This window comes from Loxodonta africana, chromosome 13, assembly GCF_030014295.1.
Source record: "Loxodonta africana isolate mLoxAfr1 chromosome 13, mLoxAfr1.hap2, whole genome shotgun sequence".
Lineage (NCBI taxonomy): Eukaryota > Metazoa > Chordata > Mammalia > Proboscidea > Elephantidae > Loxodonta > Loxodonta africana.
In genome coordinates, this window is record NC_087354.1 from 29,851,264 (window position 1) to 29,878,204 (window position 26,941).

General features: G+C 49.9%; 1 protein-coding gene across 1 annotated transcript; it reads right to left on the reverse strand.

Moving 5' to 3' along the window:
* Positions 1-859: 859 nt before the first annotated feature.
* On the reverse strand, positions 860-26,941 carry RHCG (Rh family C glycoprotein). Its single transcript, XM_023553030.2, has 10 exons — positions 26,755-26,941; positions 15,680-15,866; positions 14,029-14,179; positions 10,627-10,774; positions 9,432-9,598; positions 7,817-7,954; positions 7,485-7,621; positions 7,054-7,178; positions 6,777-6,850; positions 860-1,160 (listed from the first exon to the last, which is right to left on the reverse strand). The coding sequence occupies exons 1-10, from the start codon at positions 26,939-26,941 to the stop codon at positions 1,101-1,103; spliced, it is 1,374 nt and encodes a 457-aa protein (XP_023408798.1). The 3' UTR covers positions 860-1,100.

A 26,941-nucleotide genomic window follows, 5' to 3' on the forward strand; every position in this document is an offset into this window, starting at 1 on the left:
CCAGCATTAGCAACTTCTGGAGGCCTGGGACAGTCCATGGAGCCTGCGGGGAGAGAGCCAAGAGCAGTGGGCCACTGCTGAGTCCTGCTATACCCTTTCCTGGATGGGGTGGGCATTAGAAGCAACTGGTCACAAGCTTGTTCTTCTCTTTCCTTAAATCCCAACATTCTCTCCTGCCGCATCACTCGGCTTATCGCTCCAGTCCTGGCCTCCAAGGAGGTCAAGTAATGGCCATCAGAGCAATAATAATAACCTGGGTTCAGACCCCAGTTCTTTCACTTGCCAGCCATGAGACCTTGAAGAGCTTGAACCTCTCCCAGCTTTTATTTCCTCATCTATCAAAAAGGAGGAAGTAATTGCAGCAGCCTTGTAGAGTTCTAAAAGGTCCCTGGGTGGTGCAAACAAATGGTTTGGGCTCAGCTACTAATCAAAAGGTTGGCGGTTCAAATCCACCCAGTAACAACTTGGAAGAAAGGCCTGGTGATTTGCTTCCATAAAGATTATAGCTAATAAAACCCTCTATAGCAGTTCTACCCTCTAACACATGGGGTTGCCATGAGTTGGAATTGACTTGATGGCAATGGGGTTTGGTTTTGATTTGTAGAGTTCTTGGGAGGGTTTTTTTTTTGGGGGGGAGGGTTAGATAAGTAAAGCATGAGAAGGGGCTTGGAGAGGAGGCAAAGAAATGTTAGTTGATGGAAAAAAGGAAGGAAGCGAGGGAAGGGGGGGGGACAGAGGTGGGGAAAGAGGGAGGGAGGGTCTTGCCTGAGCTGATAAATAGAATAGAGCCAGCCAGTTCTGTCATCTCCACTTTCATAGATGAGGAAATTGAGGCTCACTCTCTAGGGTGAGGAGAATTCTTTGACAAATGTACAATTTGGTGGCATTAATTGCCCTCACAATATTGTGGAACCTTCATCACTATTTCCAAAACCTTTTCATCACCCCAAACGGAAGCTCGGTACCTATTAATTGAGCCTTTCTTTTTACCCTTTTGCTGGTGACATCTTATTGCTAGCGCTGGCCCCCTACCTGGGAGAACCTGGGACAAATCAAACCTATGCTCACCTGCCTCTCACCATCCCTGGGAGTTTAGGGTGTCACGGGCTTGAGGGCGGGTCCTCGGGGTGGTAGATCGCGTTCTCCTGTTTCTTAGGTATCTGTAGAGAAAGGAGGCAGCTCCAAGGGCCCTGGCCAAAGCCGGGTAAGTCTCCCCGATGGAACTAGATCAGCTTCGGTACGCCAAGAGCAGCAAATGGTGTGTGGCGGGGGCCACCTTATGGTCATTGTACACATTGCACGCTGTGGAGCAGGGCAGCCCTTCACAAGAGTTTGAAGAGTCCCTACTTCCCGCCAGGCAGGCACTGTCCTGGGTGCTGGAGCATAGCAAGGACCCAGACAGAGTCCTTTCCCCACCAGGGCAATGGGGGGTGTTCAAGTGAAACACACAGTGACAGTAAGAGTTTTTAAATGCACACAAGGGACTGATAACCCATTCTGGAGGATGTGCTGAACCCACTCTTGAAAGATGAGTAGGAGTGGGCCAGATGAGAGGAGGAGGCTCCAGGCCTGTGGTAAGTAAGAGACAGCATGACAAGCTCCCTGAACTGCAGACAGGTCAGAAAGAGGTGGGAGGTGTAGGGGAGGCTGGAAATGAATCGGGGGTGGGGCAAATCAGCCCTGCCTTAGCCTCAAGGCTTAGACTTGATCCTAAAAACTGCCTCATTCTGTGGTCCTCTGGGAACACCTCTCTCATCCTCATCTTCTTGGAAGCCACCCCACCTTCCAGCTAAACCACCCAGAGGTGGGGAGGGGGTAGGCTGCAGGGATGGCTTGATGGTGCTGAACTCCCATTAGCATGGAATTATATTGTTCCCAACCAAGTGCTTTTGCAGGGGTAGAGATTAGAGAAGGTGTGAAGTTTGAATAAATTATAAAGATCAAAGGAGATCCAAGAGTGAGTGAGCTCCTATCTATGGGAGCTGATAACATTTTAGAGTTAATTTCATTAGTATTAAATCTATGAGATTCTAATTGTGATGTCTAAAATACTTCAAATATAGAATAAAAATATTTATGCAACCAAAAGAATTTAAGAATGTAAGAACACAAAAAGATTCTTAAGATAGGGAGTTAGAGAGAAAGAGCAGGATACCAAACAGGGTGCTTAATATGAGCTCAACTGTGTAAGAAACATTTATGCAGAGAAAAAAAAAAAAGACTACAGGAAATATACCAAAAATATTAACAGTGCCTGAATTTGGGCGATGGAACTTCTTTCTATTTTCCAGATTTTCTATTTCTTCTCATCATTTATAATAAAAAAAAAATTGTTGTTGGGTGCTGTCAAGCCTATTTTTGACTCATAGAAACCCCATGTGACAGAGTAGAACTGCCCCATAGAGTTGTTTTTCTTTTTTAGAAAATGAGTTATTTTATTTTTTATTGTGCTTTAAGTGAAAGTTTGCAAGTCAAGTCAGCCTCTCATACAAAAATTTATATACACCTTGCTATATACTTCTGGTCGCTCTCCTCCTAATGAGACAGCACACTCCTTCTCTCCACCCTGTATTCCCCGTATCCATTCAGCCAGCTTCTGTCCCCCTCTGCCTTCTCATCTCCCTTCCAGACAGGAGCTGCCCACATAGTCTCATGTGTCTACTTGAGCCAAGAAGCTCACTCCTCACCAGTATCATTTTCTATCTTATAGTCCAGTCCAATCTCTGTCTGAAGAGTTGGGTTTGGGAATGATTTCAGTCTTGGGCTAACAGAAGGTCTGGGGACTATGACCTCTGGGGTCCTTCTAGTCTCAGTCAGCCCATTAAGTCTGGTCTTTTTATGAAAATCTGAGATCTGCATCTCCCTGCTCTCCTGCCCCATCAGGGATTTTCCGTTGTGTTCCCTGTCAGGTCATCGGTTGTAGCCAGGCACCATCTAGATCTTCTGGTCTCAGGCTGATGCAGTCTCTGATTTATGTCGCCCTTTCTGTCTCTTGGGCTCATAACTACCTTGCGACCACTTGATGCATCTTAGATGGCTGCTTGCTAGCATTTAAGACCCCAGACGCCACTCACCAAAGTAGGATGCAGAATGTTTTCTTAATAGATTTTATTATGCCAATTGACCTAGATGTCCCCTGAAACCATGGTCCCCAGACCCCCAGCCCTGCTACGCTGGCCTTCGAAGCATTCGGTTTATTCAGGAAACTGCTTTGCTTTTGGTTTAGTCCAGTTGTGCTGACCTCCCCTGTATTGTGTGCTATCTTTCCCTTCACCTAAAATAGTTCTTGTCTACTATCTAATTAGTGAATACCCCGTCCCTCCCTCCCCACACTTTTGTAACCATCAAAGAATATCTTCTTCTCTGTTTAAACTATTTCTTGAGTTCTTACAGTAGTGATCTCATACAATATTCGACCTTTTGCAACTGACTAATTTCACTCAGCATAATGCCTTCCAGGTTCCTCCATGTTATGAAATGCTTTACGGATTCATCATTGTTCTTTATTGATGCGTAGTATTCCATTGTGTGAATATACCATAATTTATCCGTTCATCCGTTGATGGGCACCTTGGTTGCTTCCATCTTTTTGCTATTGTAAACAGTGCTGCAATGAACATGGGTGTATATGTATCTGTTCGTGTAAAGGCTCTTATTTCTCTAGGATATATTCCAAGGAGTGAGATAGCTGGATCATATGGTAGTTCTATTTCTAGCTTTTTAAGGAAGCGCCAAATCGATTTCCAAAGTGATTGTACCATTTTACATTCCCACCAGCAGTGTATAAGTGTTCCAGTCGCTCCACAGCCTCCCCAACATTTATTATTTTGTGTGTTTCGGATTAATGCCAGCCTTGTTGGAGTGAGATGGAGTCTCATTGTAGTTTTGATTTACATTTCTTTAATGGCTAATGATCGTGGGCATTTCCTCATGTATCTGTTAGCTTCCTGAATGTCTTCTTTAGTGAAGTATCTGTTCATATCCTTTTCCCATTTTTTAATTGGGTTATTTGTCTTTTTGTTGTTGAGTTTTTCAGTATCGTGTAGATTTTAGAGATCAGACGCTGATGGGAAATGTCATAGCTAAAAACTTTTTCCCAGTTTGCAGGTAATCTTTTTACTCTTTGGGTGAAGTCTTTGGATGAGCATAGGTGTTTGATTTTTAGGAGCTCCCAGTTGTCTAGTTTCTCTTCTGGTGTTTGTGCATTGTTAGTAATGTTTTGTTTACTGTCTATGCCATGTATTAGGGCTTCTAGCGTTGTCCCTATTTTTTCTTCCATAATCTTTATCATTTTAGCTTTAGGTCTTTGTTTTGAGTTAGTTTTTGCGCATGGAGTGAGGTATGGGTCTTGTTTCATTTTTTTTGCAGATGGATATCCAGTTATGCCAGCACCATTTGTTAAAGAGACTGTCCTTTCTCCATTTAACTGACTTTGGACCTTTGTCAAATATCAGCTGCTCATATGTGGTTGGATTTATGTCTGGATTCTCAATTCTGTTCCATTGGTCTATGTATCTGTTGTTGTACCAGTACCAGGCTGTTTTGACTACGGTAGTGGAATAATATGTTCTAAAACAAGGTAGTGTGAGGCCTCCTACTTTGTTCTTCTTTTTCAGTAGTGCTTCACTTATCCAGGGCCTCTTTCCCTTCCATATGAAGTTGGTGATTTGTTTCTCTACCTCATTAAAAATGTCAGAATTTGGATCAGAGTTGCATTAAATCTATAGATCGCTTTTGGTAGAATAGACATTTTTACAATGTTAGGTCTTCCTATCCATAAGCAAGGTATGTTTTTTCACTTCTGTAGGTCTCTTTTGGTTTCTTGCAGTAGTCTTGTAGTTTTTCATTGTATAGGTCTTTTATGTCTCTGGTTAGATTTATTCCTAAGTATTTTATCTTCTTGCGGCCTACTGTAAATGGTATTGATTTGATGATTCCTCTTTGATGTTCTCTTTGTTGGTGTAGAGGAATCCCCCATAGAGTTTTCTAGGCTGTAATCTTTACAGGAAGCCCTGGTGGTGAAGTGGTTAAGAGCTTGGGTGTTACCCAAAAGGTTGGCAGTTTGTATCCACTAGTCACTCCTTAGAAACCCTATGGGGCAGTTCTACTCTGTCCTATAGGGTTTCTATGAGTCGGAATCAACTCAATGGCAACAGGTTTGTTTTTTTTTAATCTTTATAGGAGCAGATCACCAGGTCTTTCTCCCGTGGAGCAGGTGGGTGAGTTCGAACTGCCAACCTGTTGGTTGCAGCTGAGTGCTTAACCGTTGTACCACCAGGGCTCCTCAAAAAACCATTTAAGAGGAGTAAATTTAAGAGGATAACTAGTTATGCATATGAATTTGGTTTATAATGGTCCCTCCTGATAACATGTCCAAAGTACGTGAGATGAAGTCTCACCATCCTTGCTCCTAAGGAGCATTCTGGCTGTACTCCTTCCAAGGCAGATTTATTCATTCTTCTGGCAGTCCATGGTATTTTCAATATTCTTCACCAACACCATAATTCAAATGCATCAATTCTTCTTCGGTCTTCCTTATTCATTGTCCAGCTTTCGCATGCAATTGAGGTGGTTGAAAACACCATAGCTTGGCTCAGGCACACCTTAACCCTTTGATTTTTAACATTTTAAAGAGGTCTTTTGCAGCAGATTTGCCCAATGCAATATGTCATTTGATTTCCTCACTGCTGCTTCTGTGGGCATTGATTGTGGATCCAGGTAAAATGAAATCCTGACAACTTCAGTATTTTCTCCAATGCAGCAGGTAAACACCTCCAATAATTATGCGTGGGGAGGGAGGTCTGGCTAAACTCATAGACAGTCCAAATGTATCACGTTTTTAAAGAAACTGAGTTCTGTGATTATCCCACTACTTTCAGCTTCTAGAACAGTACTTCCCAAGTTGGTTACTTGCACTAATCCTGCTCTGGATGCTGAAAGTAGTGGGATATCTCAGAACTTGATTTCTGGGCCAGAATCAACCGGGGGGCTTCTTCACATGCAGAGTTTCAGGCCCTACTGAATTAGAATCTCTGGGGCAGCACCTGGGAGGTTGCATTTTAACAAGGTCTCCAGCTGGTTCTTATGGAGACTAAAGTTGAGCACTGCACTGCGGTTCTTAGCCCAGGCTGTATATTAGAATCATCTAGAAGCTTACAAAAAATTCTTATGTCCAGGCCCTGCCCCAGAGCAATTAAATCCAAACCCCTGGGGGCTGAGGCCTAGACTCTGGAATGGTTTAAGGCTCCCCAGGTGACTGCAATGTGCTTTGAGGACTGAAAACTATTGGCCTAGTGCAGTGGTTTGCAGAGGCTTTTTTCATCAGCCTCACCTGGAGGGTTTGTTAAAACAGAGCGTGGGGCCCTGCCTCTGAGATTTGGATTTTGTTGATCTGGAGTGGGGCCTGGGAATTTGCATTTGTAACAAGTTCCCAGGGGAGGCTGATTCTGCTGGTCCGGGGACCACACCCTGGTAATCACTGACCTAGAATATGGCTGACTGAGGCCTTAAGGGACACAAGTAAACTCCAGCTGCAGTCCAGACTATGGGTCACTTCTGTGGCTATGGGTTCTCTGTGTAGAAAGAAAGGTCTGTACACGCCACCCCCTCCAAACCCTGGAGTCTTGGGGGGACAAGAGGAGGGAGCCTTCATGGCCCAGGAGACTCAGCTTCCCAGTAAGGTGCAGGCCGATGCAGGCTCTGTCTCCTATCCCGGCTTCTGGCCCCCAGTCCCCAGCCAGCCCCCTTGTGCAGGGGGACATGTCTACAGAACTTACCTCCCAGTAGATCTCATCCTCAAAGCAGTTCTCATCAGGGGGCTGGCCCCAGCATGGAAGTTTCAAAATGATTCCTAAAGAAAGTCGGAGGTCACAGGAAGTCAGGAGACACCACTCTGGGAAAACCCCTTTTGGGATCTCCACAGCCCACAGCCAAGAATGTAGCAATGAGGAGGTACCTGGGAGTGCTGGGCTAACCTCTGGGATACACTCTTGGGTCCCCTGCCCAGGGAGTCCCACAGTGGCCCCACCTCTTCAGCCAGCCACCCTCACTCACCCACGATGCCGCCGCCCACCAGGGCCATGGCCAGGGACACAAAGATGCCGGCAGCCTGGAAGCTGCCCTGAAGTTGTGTGGTCCTGTTATACTTGCCACCTTCCAAGTCAAAAGCGTGGACAAGCCTGGGATGGAGACAGGGGGCAGGTCAGGGCGCCACAGAGAGGCAAGTCACCATTGCTGTACCCCACAAATATGAGTGGGCACCAAGGCCACAGACTTGCTAAACTCTGGGCCTCAGCCTTCCCATCTGCAAAATGGGAACACTGGACAGGTCAGTTTGTCTCGAAAGCATTTGTGGAGGTTGGAGAGAAAGGTCAATAATGGTCCAGAGTGGACAAAAAAGGAGACAGAGACACATTCTTGGATCCCAGAGAGTAGGCATGGAGAAGGAACGAGGGAGTTTGACTCCCCTGAGCCCCCATACTCACCCTTCGTGCCCGTAAACCTCGGAGGTGGCAGAGGCCGCCGTCACTGCGCCCACAATGCCACCGATGAGGCCCGGTATACCGTGCAGGTTATGAATGCCACATGTGTCCTGGATCTTCAGGTGGGTCTCCAGGAAGGGCTGGAGATGGGGAGAAGGCGCTGCTCAGTCCCAGGGGTTGTGGCGGGGGTGTGGGGAGGCCAGGATTCTGGGGGCCTTCAAATACAGAGACCTGGGACTCTCCAGTCCCCTGCCCCCTCCCTAGGGACCCCTTTCACGCTCAGCACTCTCCAGCCCACAGCCCCTGGCCCTGGGCCCCTCACCCACGACCCTCACCGTCAGGTACGTGAAGCCCAGGGTGGAGATGATGCCGCTGATGGAGCCAACGATGATTGAGCCGTAGGGCATGAGCATCATCTCGGCAGCGGTGCCCACAGCCACCCCGCCCGCCAGTGTGGCGTTCTGGATGTGCACCTGAACGGGAGGCAGAGCGGGCGCGACTCAGTCCTCTCCTTGTAGCACCTGCACTGCCCCCTCCTCAGAAGGAGGAGGGTCCAGAGTCCTCCGCAAACCAGGAGCATGCAGAGGGCCCGGGCTTGGCACACATGTGCCCCCACACCGGCAGGTCTGGGAGTTTCCTGTGTGCACACATGTCCACGTGGGAGTACGCGTGCACTCCACATGCCTGTGAGCCTTGCAGCACATCCGTGTGTTTCTTTTCTGTATGTGGGCCACATATGCTCTGTGCCCAGACACACATGTCCCAATGTCCTCTAACTACATGCATGCCCAGGGCAGGCATGTGTGGCTCTGACATACCATGTCAGAGACCCTGTGCACCTCAAAATAATAACAGCATCGGCTGACAGTCCCTAGGCCGCTGTCTGGTGGGGACACACCCCCTGGGCCACTGGCTGGTGGGGAGACACTCCCTGAGCTGCTGGTTGGTGGGGATTATTTCATTCAATCTCCATGACAATCTCATGAGGTAATTACAGTTGTCTTTTGAAGTTTACAGGTGAGGAAACTGAGACACAGAGAGGTTAAATGACTTAAGGCCACAAGAAGAAAGGTATCTTGATCCAGGTCTGCATGGACCCAAGTGCCTGTCCTTGACCTAGTTCAAGTTCCTTCCTGCAAGTGGGTGTGGTATGCACCGAGGGGTGCCCACATCAGCATGTTTGGTTCTCTCCTCCCATGTGCCTGAGTTCCCATCCACCTCTCTGCAAAGTCTACATGTCTATATCCAGTGCATCCATGGGGCTCGTGGAAGTGTCCCCATACAACAGGTACCCCTGGCAGTGTCTCAGCACACATCTGCCCATGACAATAAGCTCTGTCAGTTATGAGATAGAGAGTTGATGTCTCTGCTTTTCTTTCTATAGAAGAACCTACCAGCACCCATGGGCTTTGGCTGTCAGAAATAGCTGTCCCCCTGGTGTGCAATACCATAGCCCCCACAACCTCCCAGAGGAGTAGACAAGGTATCAAAGCCTCCCCACCCCAAGTGTGTGGCAAGGGGCATGTGGGGCAGCATTAAGAAGCCCGAGAGCCTAAGGAGCAGACCTGGAGGAAGCCTGGAGCAGATGCCTGGCAGAGGGGAGGTGTCCCTGGCTACCCTGCTGAGCAGGCTCAACTCAGAACACCTGTTTGCACCCCAGGCTGTGGGGAGGAGATCCAGGAAGAAGAAGAACCAGCTCATCCAGAGCAGCTGGGCATAGCAGAACCTTCTAGGATCTGGGTCTGGACTCTGCCGAAAGCTAGCTATGTACTTTGGACAGAGTATTTCTCCCTGAGCCTCAGTTTCTTCACCTGCAAGATGGGTATGATAATGCTTTGCTGTCTGCCTCACAGAGTTGTTGGCAGGGCGTGGTGATCAGTGCCCACTGGGCACAGGCCATCATAACCACCCCCTCCCCCAAACCCCTCTCTACCCCCCTTCCCCGCTCACCATGTCCAGCTTGCCCTTCTTCTGCAGGGCACTGGAAAGCGCCACTGAGGTGAGCACACAGGCAGCCAGGGAGCAGTAGGTGTTGATGACAGCCCGGTGCTGGGCATCCCCATGGTTTGACACAGCTGAGTTGAAGCTGGGCCAGTACAACCACAGGAAGAGGGTGCCTGAGCCAGCCCAGACAGGTTGGTGGGCCGGGGAGATGAGACATTTGATGAGGTCCTGTCCACTGGGCTGCAGAGATGCCATATGATGCCCACACCCCAGCTGTTGCCCACCTCTGCAGCTTTAGGCGTGCCTGGTGCTCGCCTAGCTAACTTCTGCCTTCCACTCCACTCCACTCCAGGAAGTCTCTCCTGACCCCCAGGACTGCTACCGCAGCACCACGTGGGAGAATCTTTTTCTCCACTGCAAGGTAATGATCTGGTGGCTTTGTCGTCCCTTTACTACACTGTGAGGAGCTTCCTGAGAGCAGGGCTGGGTTTTAAGAGACCAGAGTGGGGGCTGATACCTGTCTTCTTGAATGAATGGACATAGGAAGTAGGAATGCATGTCTATCTTAGCCCAGGGACGGATGACCTGTTCTTGGATACCACTATGTCTGCATTCTGGGGAAAACACCAAATGAGTGACTGGCTTCTCCCAGCCCTATAGGCAAGAAGGGCAGACATCTGGGATCCTAGAAATGCCTACAGGCAACCCTCCTCTGCCCTTTCGCCAAAGGGAAATGACAGCCACCCACTAGACCAGGTGTGATTATGGCGGCCTGTACTCATGGCACTGTCACCCATCATGGTGGTCCTCACTAATCATTGCAGTCCTCACCCAGCATGGCCATCCTTACCCATAAAAGCAGTCTTTACCATCATGGTGGCCCTCACCCATCATGGCACTCTCACCCATTATGGCACCCTCATCCATAATGACAACCCTCACCCATATGGTAGCACTCTTACCTATCATTGCGCCCTTACCCATGATGGCAGCCCTCACCCATACGGTAGCTCTCATGTGTCAGGCCTCACCAATCGTGGTAACCCCCACCTCTTACGGCCACCCTTACTCATCAGTGCATCTCTTACTCATCATGGTGGCTGTCACCAATCACGGCAGCCCTCACCATGATGGTGGTCCTCACCCATGATGACAGGCCTCACCCATCATGATTGCCCTCAGTCCTCATGGCAGCTCTTACCAATCATGGCAAAGAGGTCCGAGTAGTACACAGAGCTCTGCCTTTCCTTGCTCTGCTGTAGGTTGGGTCGGTAGAGGATCCAGGCCACCGTGAGTCCAAAGTAGGCACCAAACGTGTGGATAGTCATGGAGCCACCTGCATCTTTCACCTAGGGTGCAAGGGCCTGTCAGGCTCTGACTCTTCCTCTCCCTCCATCCTTGTAGCACCCCCTCCCACACACACAGATACAGAGGTCCAGGTGTCTGTGACTCCACAGGCTGTAAGATGGAGCCCGGGGCCCCCACAGACCAATCAGATGGGAAGGAGAGAAGATGGTGATCCCTCAACTCAGGCTGTAAACCTGTCAGCAAAATGCCAGGACTGTACTTAGGCCACCTCATCACATCTGCAACAGACGGGGAAACCCAGGCTTAGAGAGGGACTCGCTAAGAGTCACAAAGCTGGAAGAGGTGAAGCACAGCTAGAACCCAGGGCAGCTAGAACCCTCCATGTAGTTTTTTGCCCACTGGCTTCCACCTTGTCTTAATTCTTGGGGAAGTCTCTCCTCTGGATCTCCCCTTGCTGTGCTGCCTTTTACATAACCACCCTGGCTCAAGACCACTCCATTCAGACTTTGATTACCCGCCTTCCCCTGCATTCTGTCATCCCTTTTGTCCTTCAGTGTCCCAGCCAACCACATCCCATCTTCTCCTTCCCTGTCCCCTCCCCATCTGCTCTTTCCTGTGCCTCCTGCCCTACCCCATTCTGTGGCTCTCACTTGCCTTTAAGTTTCAAATTCCTCATTTACAAAGTGGGGGAGAGCATAGTGACTTGGCAGAGCCGTTGTGAGGATGAAACTAGACAAAGCGTGTAAAGCACCTGACTGCCATGGAACTCAGCAGGTGCTTGATTGATGTTAGCCTCCCCCCACCTTCCCTCTCTCTTGCCTCCTCTTCTTCTCCACTGAGAACTAATCTCAAAGGGAATTCCGTTCAGAATCTCAGAGTCACCCCTTCACTTTAGATGGGGAAGCCCAGCCAGGGAGGTCAATGTGTTGCCCAAGGTCATAGAGCTGGTTTTCAACAGAGATGGGTTTTAGCTATGTGACCTTGGGTGAGCCACTTAACCTCTCTGAGCCTTAGCTTTCTCATCTGTAAAATGGGGTAAATGACTGTTCCAGCCATGAGGATGAAACCAGTTAACCCACGTAAAGCATTCTCAGCAGGGCTCAGCGAAGGGCAAGTGCTCCTTAATGTCAGTGATGATTATTGTACTTGAACTTGTCTCCAATAGAGGCTGAAAGGCTGTCATACAGAATAATTTCTATAGCAGACTGGGGAGGGTTTTTGAAGATCAAAGAACCCTTAACGCACCCCAAGACACCATCTTCCCAGCATGTTTCAGATTTCAGCAAATGGCCCCACTGTCCACCCTCCCACCTCGCTGACCTTCTTTCTCTCCTGCATCTTACCCCACCCTCGTCAGTCTCCAAGGCCTGTATATTCCACTTTATCTCTCAAATTATCCATTTTCTTCTTATTGCACCAACCCAGTCCTGGTCCCATTATCTCTCTCTAAGATGGCCAGGATAGCCTCTTAACCGGACTCCCTGCCTCCCAACTGTTCTCACCGCAGCCAAAGAGACTTTTACCACTCCCCTGCCTAAAACCCCCTATGACTCCCCACTGCTCTGATGATAAAAGCAAGACTCCTTAACATAGTCTCCAGGAGCCTGGCTAGCTCCTGCTTGACTTCAGCTGGCTCGTCTTCCTCCAGGGAGCCTCCTTGACCTGCCAGGCTGCTTGGGCACCCTCTTCTGGGCCACAGAGCCCATGAGCTCACTCTTTATCATACCGTGTGGTCACTGTCTACTTCTCTGTTCCCTCCCTGGACTGTGAGCTCCTTGGGGATCACGTGAGTCCTGCTCCTTTCTTATCCCAGTGCCTGGAGCAGTGCCCAACAGGCAGTCAGACTCCAGCATACACCCACTTGACAAATATCTAAAGAATACTAGTAGGCATTGGGCTGGGTGCTGGGGATAGGCATGGTCCAGAAGGATAAGGTTTCCTCTCTTTATCAGATAAGGATATGGTGACAATAAACCAAGGCAATGTGATAGATAGTGCCTGGGAGGCGGAGGGTAGCCCTGGATAGGGTGGATCTGGGAGAGCCGCTCTGAGAGGTGATAATCAAGCAGAGACTTGAGTAATAAAAAGGATGGAGGGACAAGTAGTTCAGGCACATGCAAAGGTCCTGAGGTGGGACCATGCTTGGTGTGCATGAGGAGCAGACAGTAGGGTCTGGCCAAAGAACAGCAAGATGGGCAGAGAGTGGGCGATAAGCTTGAAGAGGAAAGTGGGGGCAGGACATACAGGGCCTATAATGAGTTTGGGTTTTATTCTAAGTGAAATAAAAGACCACTGGAGGGTTTTAATCTGGGGAATGGTCTGATTTACATTGATAAACGGACATCCTGGCTGCTGGGTAAATAATGGCCTGAGGTGACAAGTGGGGCAAAGATGGAGGCAGGGAGATGAGTCAGGAGGAAGGGGTGATGGTGACTTGGACTAGTAGCCTGTTGCCATTGAGTCGATTCTGACAGATAGCGACCCTACAGGACAGAGTAGAACTGCCCCATAGGGTTTCCAAGGAGCACCTGGTGGATTTGAACTGCTGACCTTTTGGTTAGCAGCCATAGCTCTTAACCACTATACCACCAGGGTTTCCTGGGCCAGTACAGGGGCTGAAAGAATGACTAAACAAATGGTTGAATTTAGGTGGCCCCAGATCTAGGGGACATTTCCTAGGCAGAGTCCAACTGTAGAGGAGAAGGGAGCTAAGAAACAGGTGGAGTCCCTGAAAGACCTCCTCAAAGGCACCAAGGAGGTTTCTGAGCTAGAGCCAGAGAGGTCTACATTGCCTCCTACCCTGGTCACTGAATTGGCCAACTCCAGGGGGCATCATTCCTGCCATAGTCCATGAAAGTGGCACCCCTGGAGTTGTACAATGCGCAATCCGTGCAGCTGTACATGGCTGCCCTGGCCACTCTCCTGGGATCCTTCCTTACAGATTTGCCCCTTAATACTTCCTTTTCTTGTCTGAACAATCTGGGAATGTGGTACGTATGCACCTCAGTCCTTCTATCTGATGTACAGGAAGGAGAAAGAAGAGAGAAAACCAATATACAAGGAGCCCCTGGTCTGCCCAGGCTCTGGGCTGACTTTGTTAAGCAGACTATCATCCCTGCTTGGCAGATGTCATTACTCCCACTTTAGAGATGAGGAAACCAAGGCTCAGGAAGTTGAGAGACTTGGCAAGGTCTCAACTGAACCTAGGCAGGCATGTCTCCTCAACCCCTTCTTTCTTTATCCCCTTGTTGCCCCCTCAAGTGTGCCCACTACCCCCTTTCTGAGCCCTGCTCACCAGCAGCAAGTTGAGGAGAATGAACTCATTCACTGTGAAGAGGGTCACTTGGAAGAGAGTCATGATGAGCAGCTGGATAGGGCTGACTTTGCCTAGAAGTGCCCCAAAGGCCACGCAGACAGAGCCCACGCAGAAGTCGGCATTGATGAGGCTGTGGGGAGACAGGTGGAGTGGTAGGCAGCAAGAAGCAGCACTCTCAGCCCTGGGTTTGAATCTGGGCTTTGGGTTTCTATGGATTTGGGCTCGTGACCTAATCTTTCTGAACCTCAGTTTCACTATCTGTGACAATGGGTACATACATCGTAGGGCTACTCTAAGGATAAAAGAAATAACACATGTGAAGTGCCCAGTACAGCAGCAGCACACAGTAAATGCCATCCCCTCCCTTTGCAGCCCCTATCCCAGGCTCCGCTCCTTGCAGGCAGCTTGTGCTCTAACCCAAGAGACCTGACTGCTGTTGTTGACCATGCCCCATTTTGGGGGCCTGCCCTGCTCTCCATCTTTTACCTGCCCTTCCAGAACCTCCACTCACTGCCTCCTCTTTCAGGAAGCCTTCTCTGATTCCTCCAGTCAGAGGAGGTCTCTGCCCCTAGACCCTTTTCTCTGACTCTATACCTCTCTGTTGGCCACTAGGGCCTTGCTTGGGTTTGAGCTATGGTGGCCTTCTCTTCATTTTAGCCAGGAGGGAAGATCTATGTCTGGGGGAAGAGAGGGGCCTTCCTGCAGGAGGGAGGGACCTGGGTGGAGGGAGGGGGCAGGAAGACCATCAGAAAGAATGGAGGCAATGGAGCACATAGGCCCTCCTCCAGTCTGGACCCAGAAAACCTGGCACAGCCCAGCAGAAGGGTGGTGGAGAGGCAGAAAGCCAGGTGGATGCTGTGAACCCAAGTAGACCCTCATTCCATCCACCGGCCCACTTTCCCTAACTGGCCTCCCTGTCTCCTGCCAGCAGCAAAGCTGTCCTGTGGGATTCCAGAGCAGCTCCTCAGTGTGGTCATGGGCCAAGAGAGTTAATGGGGTGGTTGTGGGGACAGCAGGGGGGCTCCCCATTCAGTTTTCCCTGCACAGCTAACCTCCTGAGGTTGGCTCAGTCAGCCCAGCTCTTCCACTCAGGTCCCATAGACTGTGGTCTCTCAGCACACCAATACCAAAAACCAAACTCATTGCTGTCAAATTGATTCCGACTCATAGTGACCTTCTGGGGCAGAACAGAACTGCCGCCATAGGGTTTCCAAGGCAATATTTACCAAAGCAGAATGCCATGTCTTTCTCCTGACGAGTGGCTGGTGGGTTCGAACTGCAGACCTTTTGGTTAGCAGCCCACTGCTTAACTACGGCACTACCAGGGCTCCTTTCTCAGAGCTCAGGCCAGGGCAATTTTGATGTGCCAGGGTGGAGGGTCTGAGCCCAGCCCCTGGAAAGTAATCTGGCCTTGGGTCCCTGTGGTCTCTGCCATAGGGAGGGGGAAGCCCTCCCATAATACTTGGACATCATTAAAACTCCCACCCGGAGAGTCTCTGATCAGGAAGTTGTTATCAGCAGGTTTATGTAGCTGGCAGGGTCTACCCGGGTTGGACGGCAAGGAGCTAGCCCGCCCATGGCCCTGCCCCTTCACCCGTGAGCCCGCTCCCTGGGTCCTGCCCCACCCCACCTCTCCACGCCTATGCGGATGTAGCCGTCTTTGAAGGAGTGGAACCAGCCCTGCATGAGCAGCGCCCACTGGATGCCGAAGGCCGCCAGCAGGAAGGTGAAGCCCAGCGCGCTGAAGCCGTAGCGCTGCAGGAAGGTCATGAGGAAGCCGAAGCCCACGAAGATCATCACGTGTACATCCTGGAAGCCTGTGGAGAGGGCGCAGCTGGGGGTCTCAGCGGCCTAGCGGTGGCCTGAGATAGCCCTGGGTCGGGACCTGTCAAGTGGGGGCAGCGCCTCTATCTTCCCCGCCACGGGCCAGGCCCGGGGCAGCCCTCCAAGCCCCGCCTCCCCACCATGCTGGCCCGCACCCCACGCCGCCCAGCATCTGCAGTAATGCAGGGCCTAGAACCATCACCACCATCTTCTCATACTGGCCTCCGAGATGGGCCTGGGCTGGGGGAGGCTGATGTGGACCCCCACTTTAAACCACTGGGCTATAGCGCCAAGAGATGGTGGAGGACCCCACCCTTGAGAGATAGCACCGTGCCCTCCTCCCTGGGTGGCTCTGCTCTTCCGGAGAGGGGGTGCGCAGCTGGGCACTTGAAATTGGGGCCAGGCTGTGGGTTATACTCAGGGTCTAGGCTATACAGTCCAGACCTTTGGGGCCATGATGCCTTGTTCCCCCTCCATACTACCCTCACCCCATTCCTCTGCTATGGAGAAGAGAGACTCACCTGGGCAAGGAGTCCCTTGGTCTGGCCAACTACACTCGTTGATCACTTCAAGGGACATCTCCACCCTTCACCCCCACCCCTAGCAAGTACACTTTACAGCATCGTCGAGACCTGGATTTGGACCCCACCTCCTCCACCTACTGGGTGCAGGACTCTGGGAAAGTTACCTCACCACCTGGGTCCCAGGGCCTTCTCTAATGCTTACTTCCCAGATGTTGCAGGGATTAAATGTAGATATGTACATAAAGCACCTAGCACAGTATCTATCCCATCATTAAAAACAAAAACAGCTGCCACGGAGTTGACTGGGACTCATGGTGATGCCATGTGTATCAGAGTAGAAATGTGCTCCTAGGGGTTTCAATGGGTGATCTTTTTGAAGTAGATCACCAGGCCTTTCTTCTGAGGCATCTCTGGGTAGATTCAAACTCCCAGCCTTTGGGTTAGGAGCCGAACATTTAACTGTTTGCTCCACTCAGAACTCAAAAGATGGAGGTCAAGGGCTGCTAAATCCAAAGGGAAAATTTGCCAAGGAGCAGGATGTTTGCATTGTCTTAAAGAGTCTCCCCATAGACATATAAGCGTAGAAGTAATAGGCTTATTAGTTGCAAATGGGGGTGGGGTGAAACAAGAGGAATTATACAGTGGAGAAATTAGGCAACATTTTGACTAGGTGATTAAAATTAAGATCACCAATGAAGGACAGATGGACATACTGAGCTTCCTAATGTGACACCCTGAAAATGACACATGTCTCTATGGTATTCCAGCCAAGAATGCACTATCTCAATCTAATTGTAAGGAAACATTAGACAAACACCAAATGAGGAATATTCTATTTAAAAAGGGGGCGAGAGGCAGTACACAATACTGAGGAAGTCAGCACAACTTGACCAAGGCAAAGCCACAGAAGCTTCCTAGACACACCCAAACTCCCTGAGGGACTGGGCTGGGAGCTGGGGACCATGGTCTCGGGGGACATCTAGCTCAACTGGCATGACATAGTTTATGGAGAAAATGTTCTATATCCTGTTTTGGTGAGTAGCATCTGAGGTCTTAAAAGTTTGTGAGCAGCTATCATGGACTGAATTATGTTCCCCCTAAAATGTGTGTATCAACTTGGTTAGGCCATGATTCCCAGTATTCTGTGGTTGTCCTCCATTTTGTGATTGTAATTTTATGTTAAAGAGGATTAGAGTGGGATTGTAGCACCCCTACCGGGTCATGTCCCTGATCCAAAGTAAAGGGAGTTTTCCTGGGGTGTGGCCTGCACCGCCTTTTATCTCTTAAGAGATAAAAGGAAAGGGAAGCAAGCAGAGAGTTGGGGACCTCAGTACCACCAAGAAAGCAGTGCCAGGAGCAGAGCAAAGAAGCTCCTCGTCTAGGGGAAGATCAATGTGAAGGCCGACAGAGAGACAAAGCCTTTCCTTGGAGCTGACACCCTGAATTTGGACTTTTAACTTACTTTACTGTGAGAAAATAAACTTCTCTTTGTTAAAGCCAGCCACTTGTGGTATTTCTGTTATAGCAGCACAACACAACTAAGACAGCAGTCATCTAAGATACATCTACTAGTCCCTCCCTGTCTAGAGCAAAGGAGAATGAAGAAAACCAAAGAAACAAGGGAAAGATTAGCCCAAAGGACTAATGGACCACAACTACCACAGCCTTCACCAGGCTGAATCCAGAACAATTAGATGGTGCCCGGTTACTGCTACCGATTGCTCTGACTGGGATTACAACAGAGGGTCCCAGACAGAGTGGGAGAAAAATGTAGAACAAATGATCAAATTCACAAAAAAGACCAGACTTGCTGGTCTTGAGACAGATAGGGTTAACTGTGCTGGCAGAACAAAAGAGCTGTTAAAAGATCACCATCTAGAACTTGGGTAAACAAGAACCACACCCTGTCCACTTGAGATAAGGTTGAAACAACCCATGAATTACTATCTCCTTCTTAATGTTTTTCTAGTCCCTTTCCCCTTTACAGGCTCCTGCATGTGCAGAACAAAGTGTGAACACTGTTTAACCTTCCTTAGCCCTCCGAAGATGGCGATGTAGTGCCAAAGATCAGTGTGCTTGCACTATATCCCATAATAAGCGATGCCAATGGCTGCCGAGAGGACTCCATCTTGAATACCAGCGGATTCCATCTTGGGTTCCAGATGCAAGCGCAACCTGATTAACATGCACCACCATTCTGGGAAGTACCTACCCCCCTTGAAAGAGGCCCACTAAATATTCATTACTCTATTGTTTCCACCAAACCCATATAAGCCCTAGCTTTGCTTCCCTTTTCAAGTCAGCCTTTTGGGGAGGCTTAGTCCCCCACTGACTCCTTCTGCTTGACTTAAGCAAAATAAAGCTTGCTGAAGAGTTTGTCTTTCGCGTGTATTCTTACTCGGGAAAAGACAAGGACGCTTGTGTCAGATTGGCGATTGGTAACAGTCTGACAGAGACTGGAGGAACCTCCAAGACTATGGCCCCTGGATACCCTTCTAACTCAGAATTGAAGCCACTCCCCAAGTCCATCTTTCAGCCAAAGATTAGGCAGGCCTATACTGGGATAAGACAAATAATAAGACACACCAGAAATGTGCTTCTTAGATCAATCAAGTGTACGAGATCAAATGGGCAATACCTGACCAGGAACAAACACGAGAAGGTGGGAGGGGACAGGAAAACTGGTCAAAGGGACACAGTGAACCCCGGGGTGGAACGGGAAAGAGAGAGAGTGCTGACACAATGCGGGATTGCAGCCAATGCCACAAAACAATTTGTGTATAAATTTTTTTAACAAGAAACTGATTTGCTCTGTAAAATTTCATCTGAATCACACACATACACACAAAAGACCAGACTTGAGAAACCCCTAGAGTATGGCTCCTGGACACCCTTTTAACTCAGTACTGAAGTCACTCCTGAAGTTCACCCTTCAGCCAAAGATTAGACAGGCCTATAAAACAAATAATAACACTCATAGTTCAACCACGTATATGAGATTAAATGGGCACATTAGCCCAAAAACAAAGCTGAGAAGGCAGGAAGGGACAGGAAGACTGGATGAATGGCAACAGGGAACCTGAGGTTGAGAAGGGGAGAGCATTGACACATCATGGGGTTGGCAACCAATGTCACAAAACAATTTGTATATTAGTTGTTTAATGAGAAATTAATTCACCTAAAGCACAACTAAAAAAAAAAAAAGTAAAAATAAATAAAAAGGGGAGAAGACATAGTCTTTAAAAATATTAATGTCATAAAAGACAAAGAAGGGCTGTGGAAATGTTCCAGATTAAAGGAGTCTAAAGACATAACCCAAGTAAATGCAATACCCAACTCTAGACTGGGTCCTGTGTTAGAGGGGAAAATGCTAGAAAGGTCATTATCGGGTCAAGTGACAAAATTGGATATGGATTAAAGTATCAGTATGAATTTATGAAGTTGATGACTGTGGTTATAGAAAAGAACATTCCTAGTCTTATGCAATATACATTGGGGTATTTAAGGTCACGTTGTATGTAACTGACTCTTAAATGGCTCGGAAAAAAAAATGTGTGTGTGTGTTTGTGTGTAAGGCAAGAAAATAGATGAATCCGAGTAATGTCTGAGAAAAGGATTTATAGTGTTCTGTGTATGTTTCTGTTTTTGCAACTCTTTGTAAATTTGCAATTATTTCCGAATAATAAAACAATATCACTCAGCCATAAAGAGAAACGAAGTTCTGACACATGCCATGACGTGGACGAATCTTGAGAACATGTCGAGTGAAATAAGGCAGCCATGAAAGGACAAATATTCTATGACCCCACTTGTACCAACTATCTAGAATAGGCAAGTATATTGATGGAAAAATCTGGATGTAGATAATGGTGATGGCTGAACAACATGATAAACATAATTAATGTCACTGAATTGTACATCTGAAGGATGATGAAATGGCAAATGTTTGGTTACTTACGTATTTGCCGCAGTTTTTTAAAAAGCTTAAAAAAAATAAGAAGGGACGGGGGAAGTACAGGGCCCTGGCAGGCCTGGCCGGGCCCCACCTACCTGCCTCATCAGTCTCACTTTCCCCACTCCTACTCTCGCCTCTGTGCTCCAGCCACACTGCTCTCCCTTCTGTTCCTCCGTCCCATTCCAGGCCCTTTGCCCATGGCATTCCGTCCACCTGGGGTGCTAGTCTGAAAAACAGCCAACAACTTCTCTTCCTCCAGGTCTCAGCAAAATGTCACCTCATCAGAGGTACCTTCCCTGATCACCCAGTTCAAAATAGGTTCTTTCCTTCATGGCCCCCATTTCTTTTCTCTCATAATTCTTATAATTTGCAGTTGTATGTTTATTTGTTTGTCTAGCCCCCTAGACTACAAAACTCCAAGAAGGCAAGACCATCAAAGTACACTCTGAATAAATAAATATCCATGAATAAATGGCAGTGGTGGTTGTCTCAGCAGCACCCAGGAATGCCAGCTGAGCAGTAGTCAAGGGTGCCTTGGCTGAATTTCACAGTCAGGTGCCGCTGCAGTTTCTCTTCAGTCCAGTACCTTCTACCTACAGTGTGGACAGGCCCTGGTGCCCACAGCTGCCTGGCTAAGGGGAGGGGAACGCTTTGCTACCACTGCCTTGACCTTGCTTGCCCTCGTCTGCCTTCTCCAAGGCCCAGGCCACAGCTGCATTAGCAGCTGCCTGAGGGAGGCTTGGGGGCACTGGCACATTCAGGGAAAGGGTAGAGGGTGTACAAGCTGATGCCGAAGAGCTGCGGGTCCCGGCCCAGTGTGGTGCTCTGAGCCTTCCCCCCAGTTTTGCTTCGGTCTCGAGGAGACATGTTCCGACTTTACATGCCCAGAACAAACAGCACTTGGTCTTAGGTTTCACAATGCGTGCGGCTGATTCCGTGTATTATCGCATTTCACGATTTATCACGTTTCCAACTCTCGTACGGGAAATGTAGCTAATGGAAGTGAAATATCATAAATAGTCTCATGGTTATTCTTAGGAAGAACTGATGGGTGCCAGACTGGAGAAAGAGTGTGAAAGAGAGGGGAGACACATTCAGTCTACAGCTTCAGAACTGGGGACAGAGAGTTGGCAGGATGGCCACACTGTTGATAAACACCACAAGTTGCCATGGATTCAACTCTGACTCAAGGAGACCTCACGTGTGTCAGAGTAGAACAGGTTTCACAGGGTTTTCAATGGCTGTGATCTTGCGGAAGTAGACTGCCAGGCTTTTCTTCCAAGATGCCTCTGAATGGACTCCAACCTCTAACCTTTTTAGCAGCTGAACATGTTAACTGTTAGCACTCTGTTGATAAGCACGGAGGAGTGGAAAGAAAGAGGTTGCTAGTTTGGGAGGGGGGTGCTGAGTCTAGTTCTGACCATGGTGAGTTTGAGATGACCACTGGCCGGGGTGGGGGATGGAGCTGCGTGGGAGAAATTGAACCTGGGTATGGGTTTGGAGTGGGAGCCCGAGTTTGGGCAGTCCTGCAAATAGAGCTACAGTTGGAGTGGGGACTGATGACAGGGAAAGACAGAGGCTGAGAACTGACCTGCCGTGAAGCCAGCAGACAAGTCAGGGAAGGTGCCAGCTGAGACGCGCCTTCAGGGGAAAGCAATATTACATAAGCCAGGTGGGGGCCCTTCCAGGAGAGGCGTGTCCTCTGTCCTATGGCACTGAGGAGCCACGCAGCCAGGGGCTGAGCTGGGTGGATCATGGGAGCCACCAACTGCACGGTATTTGCAGTCTGGGGGCTGCCTTTGGCCACCCTGTGGCCGAAGAGAAGAGCAGTCCTCCCTCCCTACCTGTCCCCTTCTAGTCACTTCTCTGTCCTTCCTTGGGTGCCCTGAGCTCTCTGTCTGACCAACTCTGGGAGTGTCTCTTTTTCTCCCCTCCCTCAAGTATGCGGACACTAGCTTCCCCCTCCCTGGGCACCTCCCTGATGCGTTCTCTTGCTCCCTTTCTCTTTATTTCCCCAAACCAAATCAAACCAGAGCAGTTGCCATTGAGTCAATTCTGATTCATGGCAACCCCGTATACGCAGAGTAGACCTGCCCTCCACAGAGTTTTCAGGACAATGACTCTATGGATGCAGACTGACAGGCCTTTCTTCCGAGCAGCCTCTGGCTGGGTTTGAGTTGCCAATCTTTCAGGTAGTAGTCGAGTGCTTAGCTGTTTTCGACACCCAGGAACTCCCTTTATCTGGGCAGCTGGTCTTAATTTAGAACCAAATCATATCAGCTTATGAATTTATGTATGATAAAATTTGGTGCTACAAAAAATGATTTTAATGAGAATGTTTTGAAGGTCCAAACTGTGTGACTTTCAGCAAGAGCATAACCTCTCTGATCTGCAGTTTCTTCATTGGTAAAAAGGGTGGGGGGCGGATAAGAACAGTGCTCAGGAGAGCGCTCAGCCCAGAAGTTTGCAGTGCACATTTAGACAGATAATCCAAGCAAGCCCCTGGGCATGGGGCCCTGCTCTTCACCAACTGCTTGATTATTTAGCTACTACTAGTATTTTTTTTAGTACTCGAGTCACTATTTCTCTTTTCCTTTGAAGACTGACTGGGTGCTTTGCATTGGGCTGGTGATTTTCTGAGGGTTGGTGGAAGTTGATTAGATTTCCCCCATCTCTACCCCCTCCCTGGGGTGACTTAAGCGGCTCTGACCAGAACCTGCTCCCTCAACCTGGAGGTTCCTGTTGGGACGGTGGGCAGGTTGATGTCTCCGAGAGCTGCCACCAGGGGGTGCCAGTGTACAGCTGTTCTCACTCTCCCTTCTCCAGCCCCAGTTCCCAATCTGCATACCAGGACCCTCTTCCCTCCCAGATTGGGGACCCATTGAAGCTAGCTGAATCTGCTGAATTGGAGGACAACGTTTGCCAAGCTGATGAACCACTGCAGCACCCTCCTCTCGGTTGCATCTGCACAAAAAGTGTGTTGCCCTGCAGGGAGCTGGGTACTGCTGGCTCCCATTCAACATGGGCCAGCCCAAGACCACCAGCACCGGTTGCCATCGGGTCCACTACAACTCATAGTGACCCCACAGGTGTGAGAGTAGGACTGTGCTTTTCAGTGGCTGACTTTTCGGAAGTAGATCACTGGGACTTTCTTCTGGGGTGCCTTTGGGTGGACGCAAACCTCCAGCCTTTTGGTTAGCAGTGTCTTAACCCTTTCCACCCATGAGCCGGTCCAGCCCAGTCTAAACTGATTTCTTTGAGACCTAGTGTTCTGGTTCCCCTCAAGACTCCATGTTCCACCTCTCCCACACCTCAGGCCTGACCACTGAAGCACAGCATCACAGCAAAATCTCCTGGGGAGATTGTCAGGAGGTGGTAATGCCGCAGTGTCCCTGGGAAAGCAGGTGGGGTAGGAGGGCTTGGCTGATCCCTGCCTGTGCCGTCGGCCAGCAGACAGCGCTGAGCTCATCTCTCTACACCTGTTTCCTACTCCATGAAGTGCAAATAATAAATACCCTGCCTGGCTGAGCATGCAGAAAGCACTCAGTAACTGGGGACAGACCCAAAGAATTTAAATGCCATGATACCCGCCCCCGCAAAACCCAAACTCATTGCTGTTGAGTTGATTCTGACACACAGCACCCTACAGGACAGAGCAGAACTGCCCATAGCTTCCAAAGAGCACTTGGTGGATTCGAACTGCTGACCTTTTGTTGAGCAGCCGTAGCACTTAACTGCTATGCCACCAGGCTTTCCAAATGCTATAATAGTTCAAACTAATACTCGTGGGGACATTCTCTCAGCCACATCTCTAACAGGACGCTGATCCTCCACTTAAATACCTTCGGTGACAGACAACTCCCTTCTGAGGAAGCTCTCACTTTATGTCTTGAGATACGTGCCCTCCCAGTCACTTGTCATCTTGAGTCTTCCCACAGATCCTGCATAATAAATAACATTCCCACTTTACAGATGAGCATACTGAGGCTCAGAGTGGTTAGGTAGTTGGCTCACTCCATTTAGTGATGGATCCAAATAAAAAACCAAACCCGCTCCCGTCAGGTTGATTTGGACTGACAGCAGCCCCATGCATTACAGAGTAGAACTGCTCCATAGGGTTTTCTTGGCCATAAATTTTATGGAAGTAGATCACCAGGCCTTTCTTTCACAATGCCACTGGGTTTGAACCACCAATCTTTAGGTTAATAGCTGAGAGTAAACTATTTGTGCCACCCTGGGGGCCCCAGAAATGGATCAAGATCTGTTTAATCCTAAAGTAAACCACCAGGCCACACTGCCCTCTGCTTGTTGAAAGCTCATCCTTTATTAAATGCAGCTGGGTCTGAGGTGCAGGTCCCTGACAGAACAGTCCTTCTGGTGTCTGAAACCTGGACATCCTCTGCCTTAGGTCATCTCCTGGAAATGTGTCCCACTCCTCCCTCGGTCCTCCCAGGGAGCTCTAGAGCCCAAGTCCTGCTGGCTCCTCCTCCAGCCACAGCCAGGGTGGGTGCCCCGCTGGCTCTATGCCTGCTGCCTGCCTGGGGGCTTATGCTTGGGGAGCTGTACTTTGAGCCCTCTTTGGCCTCATCCTGAGTCCTGGCCCCAGCCAGCTGGAGCTGGACTCCTCCGGAAACCGGAGATGCCCAATGGGCTCCACTAATCCCCTGGGTAGGGATGAGGCCCACACAGGTGCTGATGGCCTCGAGCCAAGAACAAGAAATGTGCCACAAAGACCTTACCCCTCACCCTGGGTGTCATCTCACTCTCCCAGAACTGTGGTTCGGGGACCCATCTGAGCAAGGAGGTCAGGTACCCTCCAACCCCTACCACATTCACCTAACCCATTCTGACCTGATGGGCCTGCAAAGGGTGGGGGAGGGTGAAAGTGGAAGAGGGAGACTTGAGGGTAGAGAGTGGTCCAGGAGTGTGGGTTCAGATGCCCAGGGCTCCTACCCTGGCCCCCAGTTTCCTAACCAAGTGACCTTTGCAAGGCACTTCCCTTCTCTGGCCTCCTTTTCCTCGTCTGTAAAATGGGGGTCATAACAGTGCCTTCCTCATAAGCGGCTGGTAAGGATTAATGGAGCGCATGCAGGCTCCAATCAAGGGGCAGGCCTGGCAGATAGTGAGCACTGTGTAGCTGCCACTACTTCCCACCCCCGCCAGGGTTCTCTCCCGACACTTGTCTGCATCTGTCGCTTCCCACTCAGATGGCTAAGAGCCCCCTAACACTCACAGAAGTGGCAGGAGAAACACAAGGCCCTCCTTGGCTGCTGGGACTGTCTTTCCCTCCTTAGGAACTTCCCTCCCATCCTTAGGCCACACAGAGCCGCGCACCCCTACCCTCAACACTCCCTTTCAGCAGCCCCTGGCTGCTCTGCTCTCCTCTGTTGGGAGCAATTTCTGCCTAGAACACTTGATCCTGGTGAGGCCCTGGTGTCAGGGGGCACCTCTCTGCACTCACTGAGTCTGGGAGCCCTTTGGGGCCAGAGACTTCGGTTATTTAACTTTGTCCAGAGTGACCATAAGCCCATGTTTGGTCTGACCAGGGTGACTCTGGGCCACTTCTTACAACTCCTAAGTCCCAGGGTGTCTGAGCTTGGTGCCGTTCTAGTAATTGCTCCATTACTGTGCCAGGGCCTTCCACGCATTAACTCATGCCAGCCTCTCTCCATCCCTGCGAGGCTTCAGTGAGGTTAACACATTCGCCTAAGGCCACCCAACTGGTTTGCAGGTTAATCCCAAGGCCCACACTCTTAACCGCAGCAACATCAATACCAGAGAACTCAGGAGACCCCTTCCCAGCCACAAAATCTGGGGTGCTCATTCTCCCTGCCCAAGCTAAAAGAAGGTGGGTGCCATGGCCTCCTGGCCCACCCCTGGTCTCACACACTTGGCTCCCACAGGAAGGCTGGCAGGCCAGCAGCCACCCCTGCAGCCCATGACATTGTACCTGCCCCGTGTTTGCAAAGCACAGCACCACTGGACAAGGGAGCCAGGGTCACCCAGCTGGTTGCTGATGGAGGTAGAACTTGAGACTCTTGAAGACACTGAGTCAGAATGAGGAGCAGGGCTCCCTGACAGGAATGATGGCCTCAGGTGGCAGAGAGGCATTCAGACAAGCTCACCCAGTGAGTTTTCCCTGCTACTCTGTGCACATCCCACCACTTCTCAAGCATGATCCCCTGAGGCTGGTGGTGCCTTTGGAGATGAAGGGCCTGGAGTGGGGCTGGCGCAGGGGGCTGTGGGAGCAGCGTCTCCTCTCTGGCCTCCCTGCCCGCAGCTCCCGAGCAGCTGGCTGGGGGGGAGGTGCTACCAGGCAGGGCCCTCAGGCAGGTGTGAAGGCAGAGGTGGGGATGGCACGGAGATGCCTCAGGTGGGTCTGCCAGGGAGGGCGGGACTCACTCGGGTAGCGATAGTAGAAGTCGTTCTCAGAGTCGCTGATGATGTTCTTGTGTCTCTTCTCCTCGGGCCAGTGGGGGTCGGCCTCGTAGTCATAGCGCACAAACACGCCAAAGAGGACCACCATGGCCGCCTCCAGGAGCAAGCAGGTGAGCGGCAGGCGCCAGCGGAGGTTGGTGTTCCAGGCCAT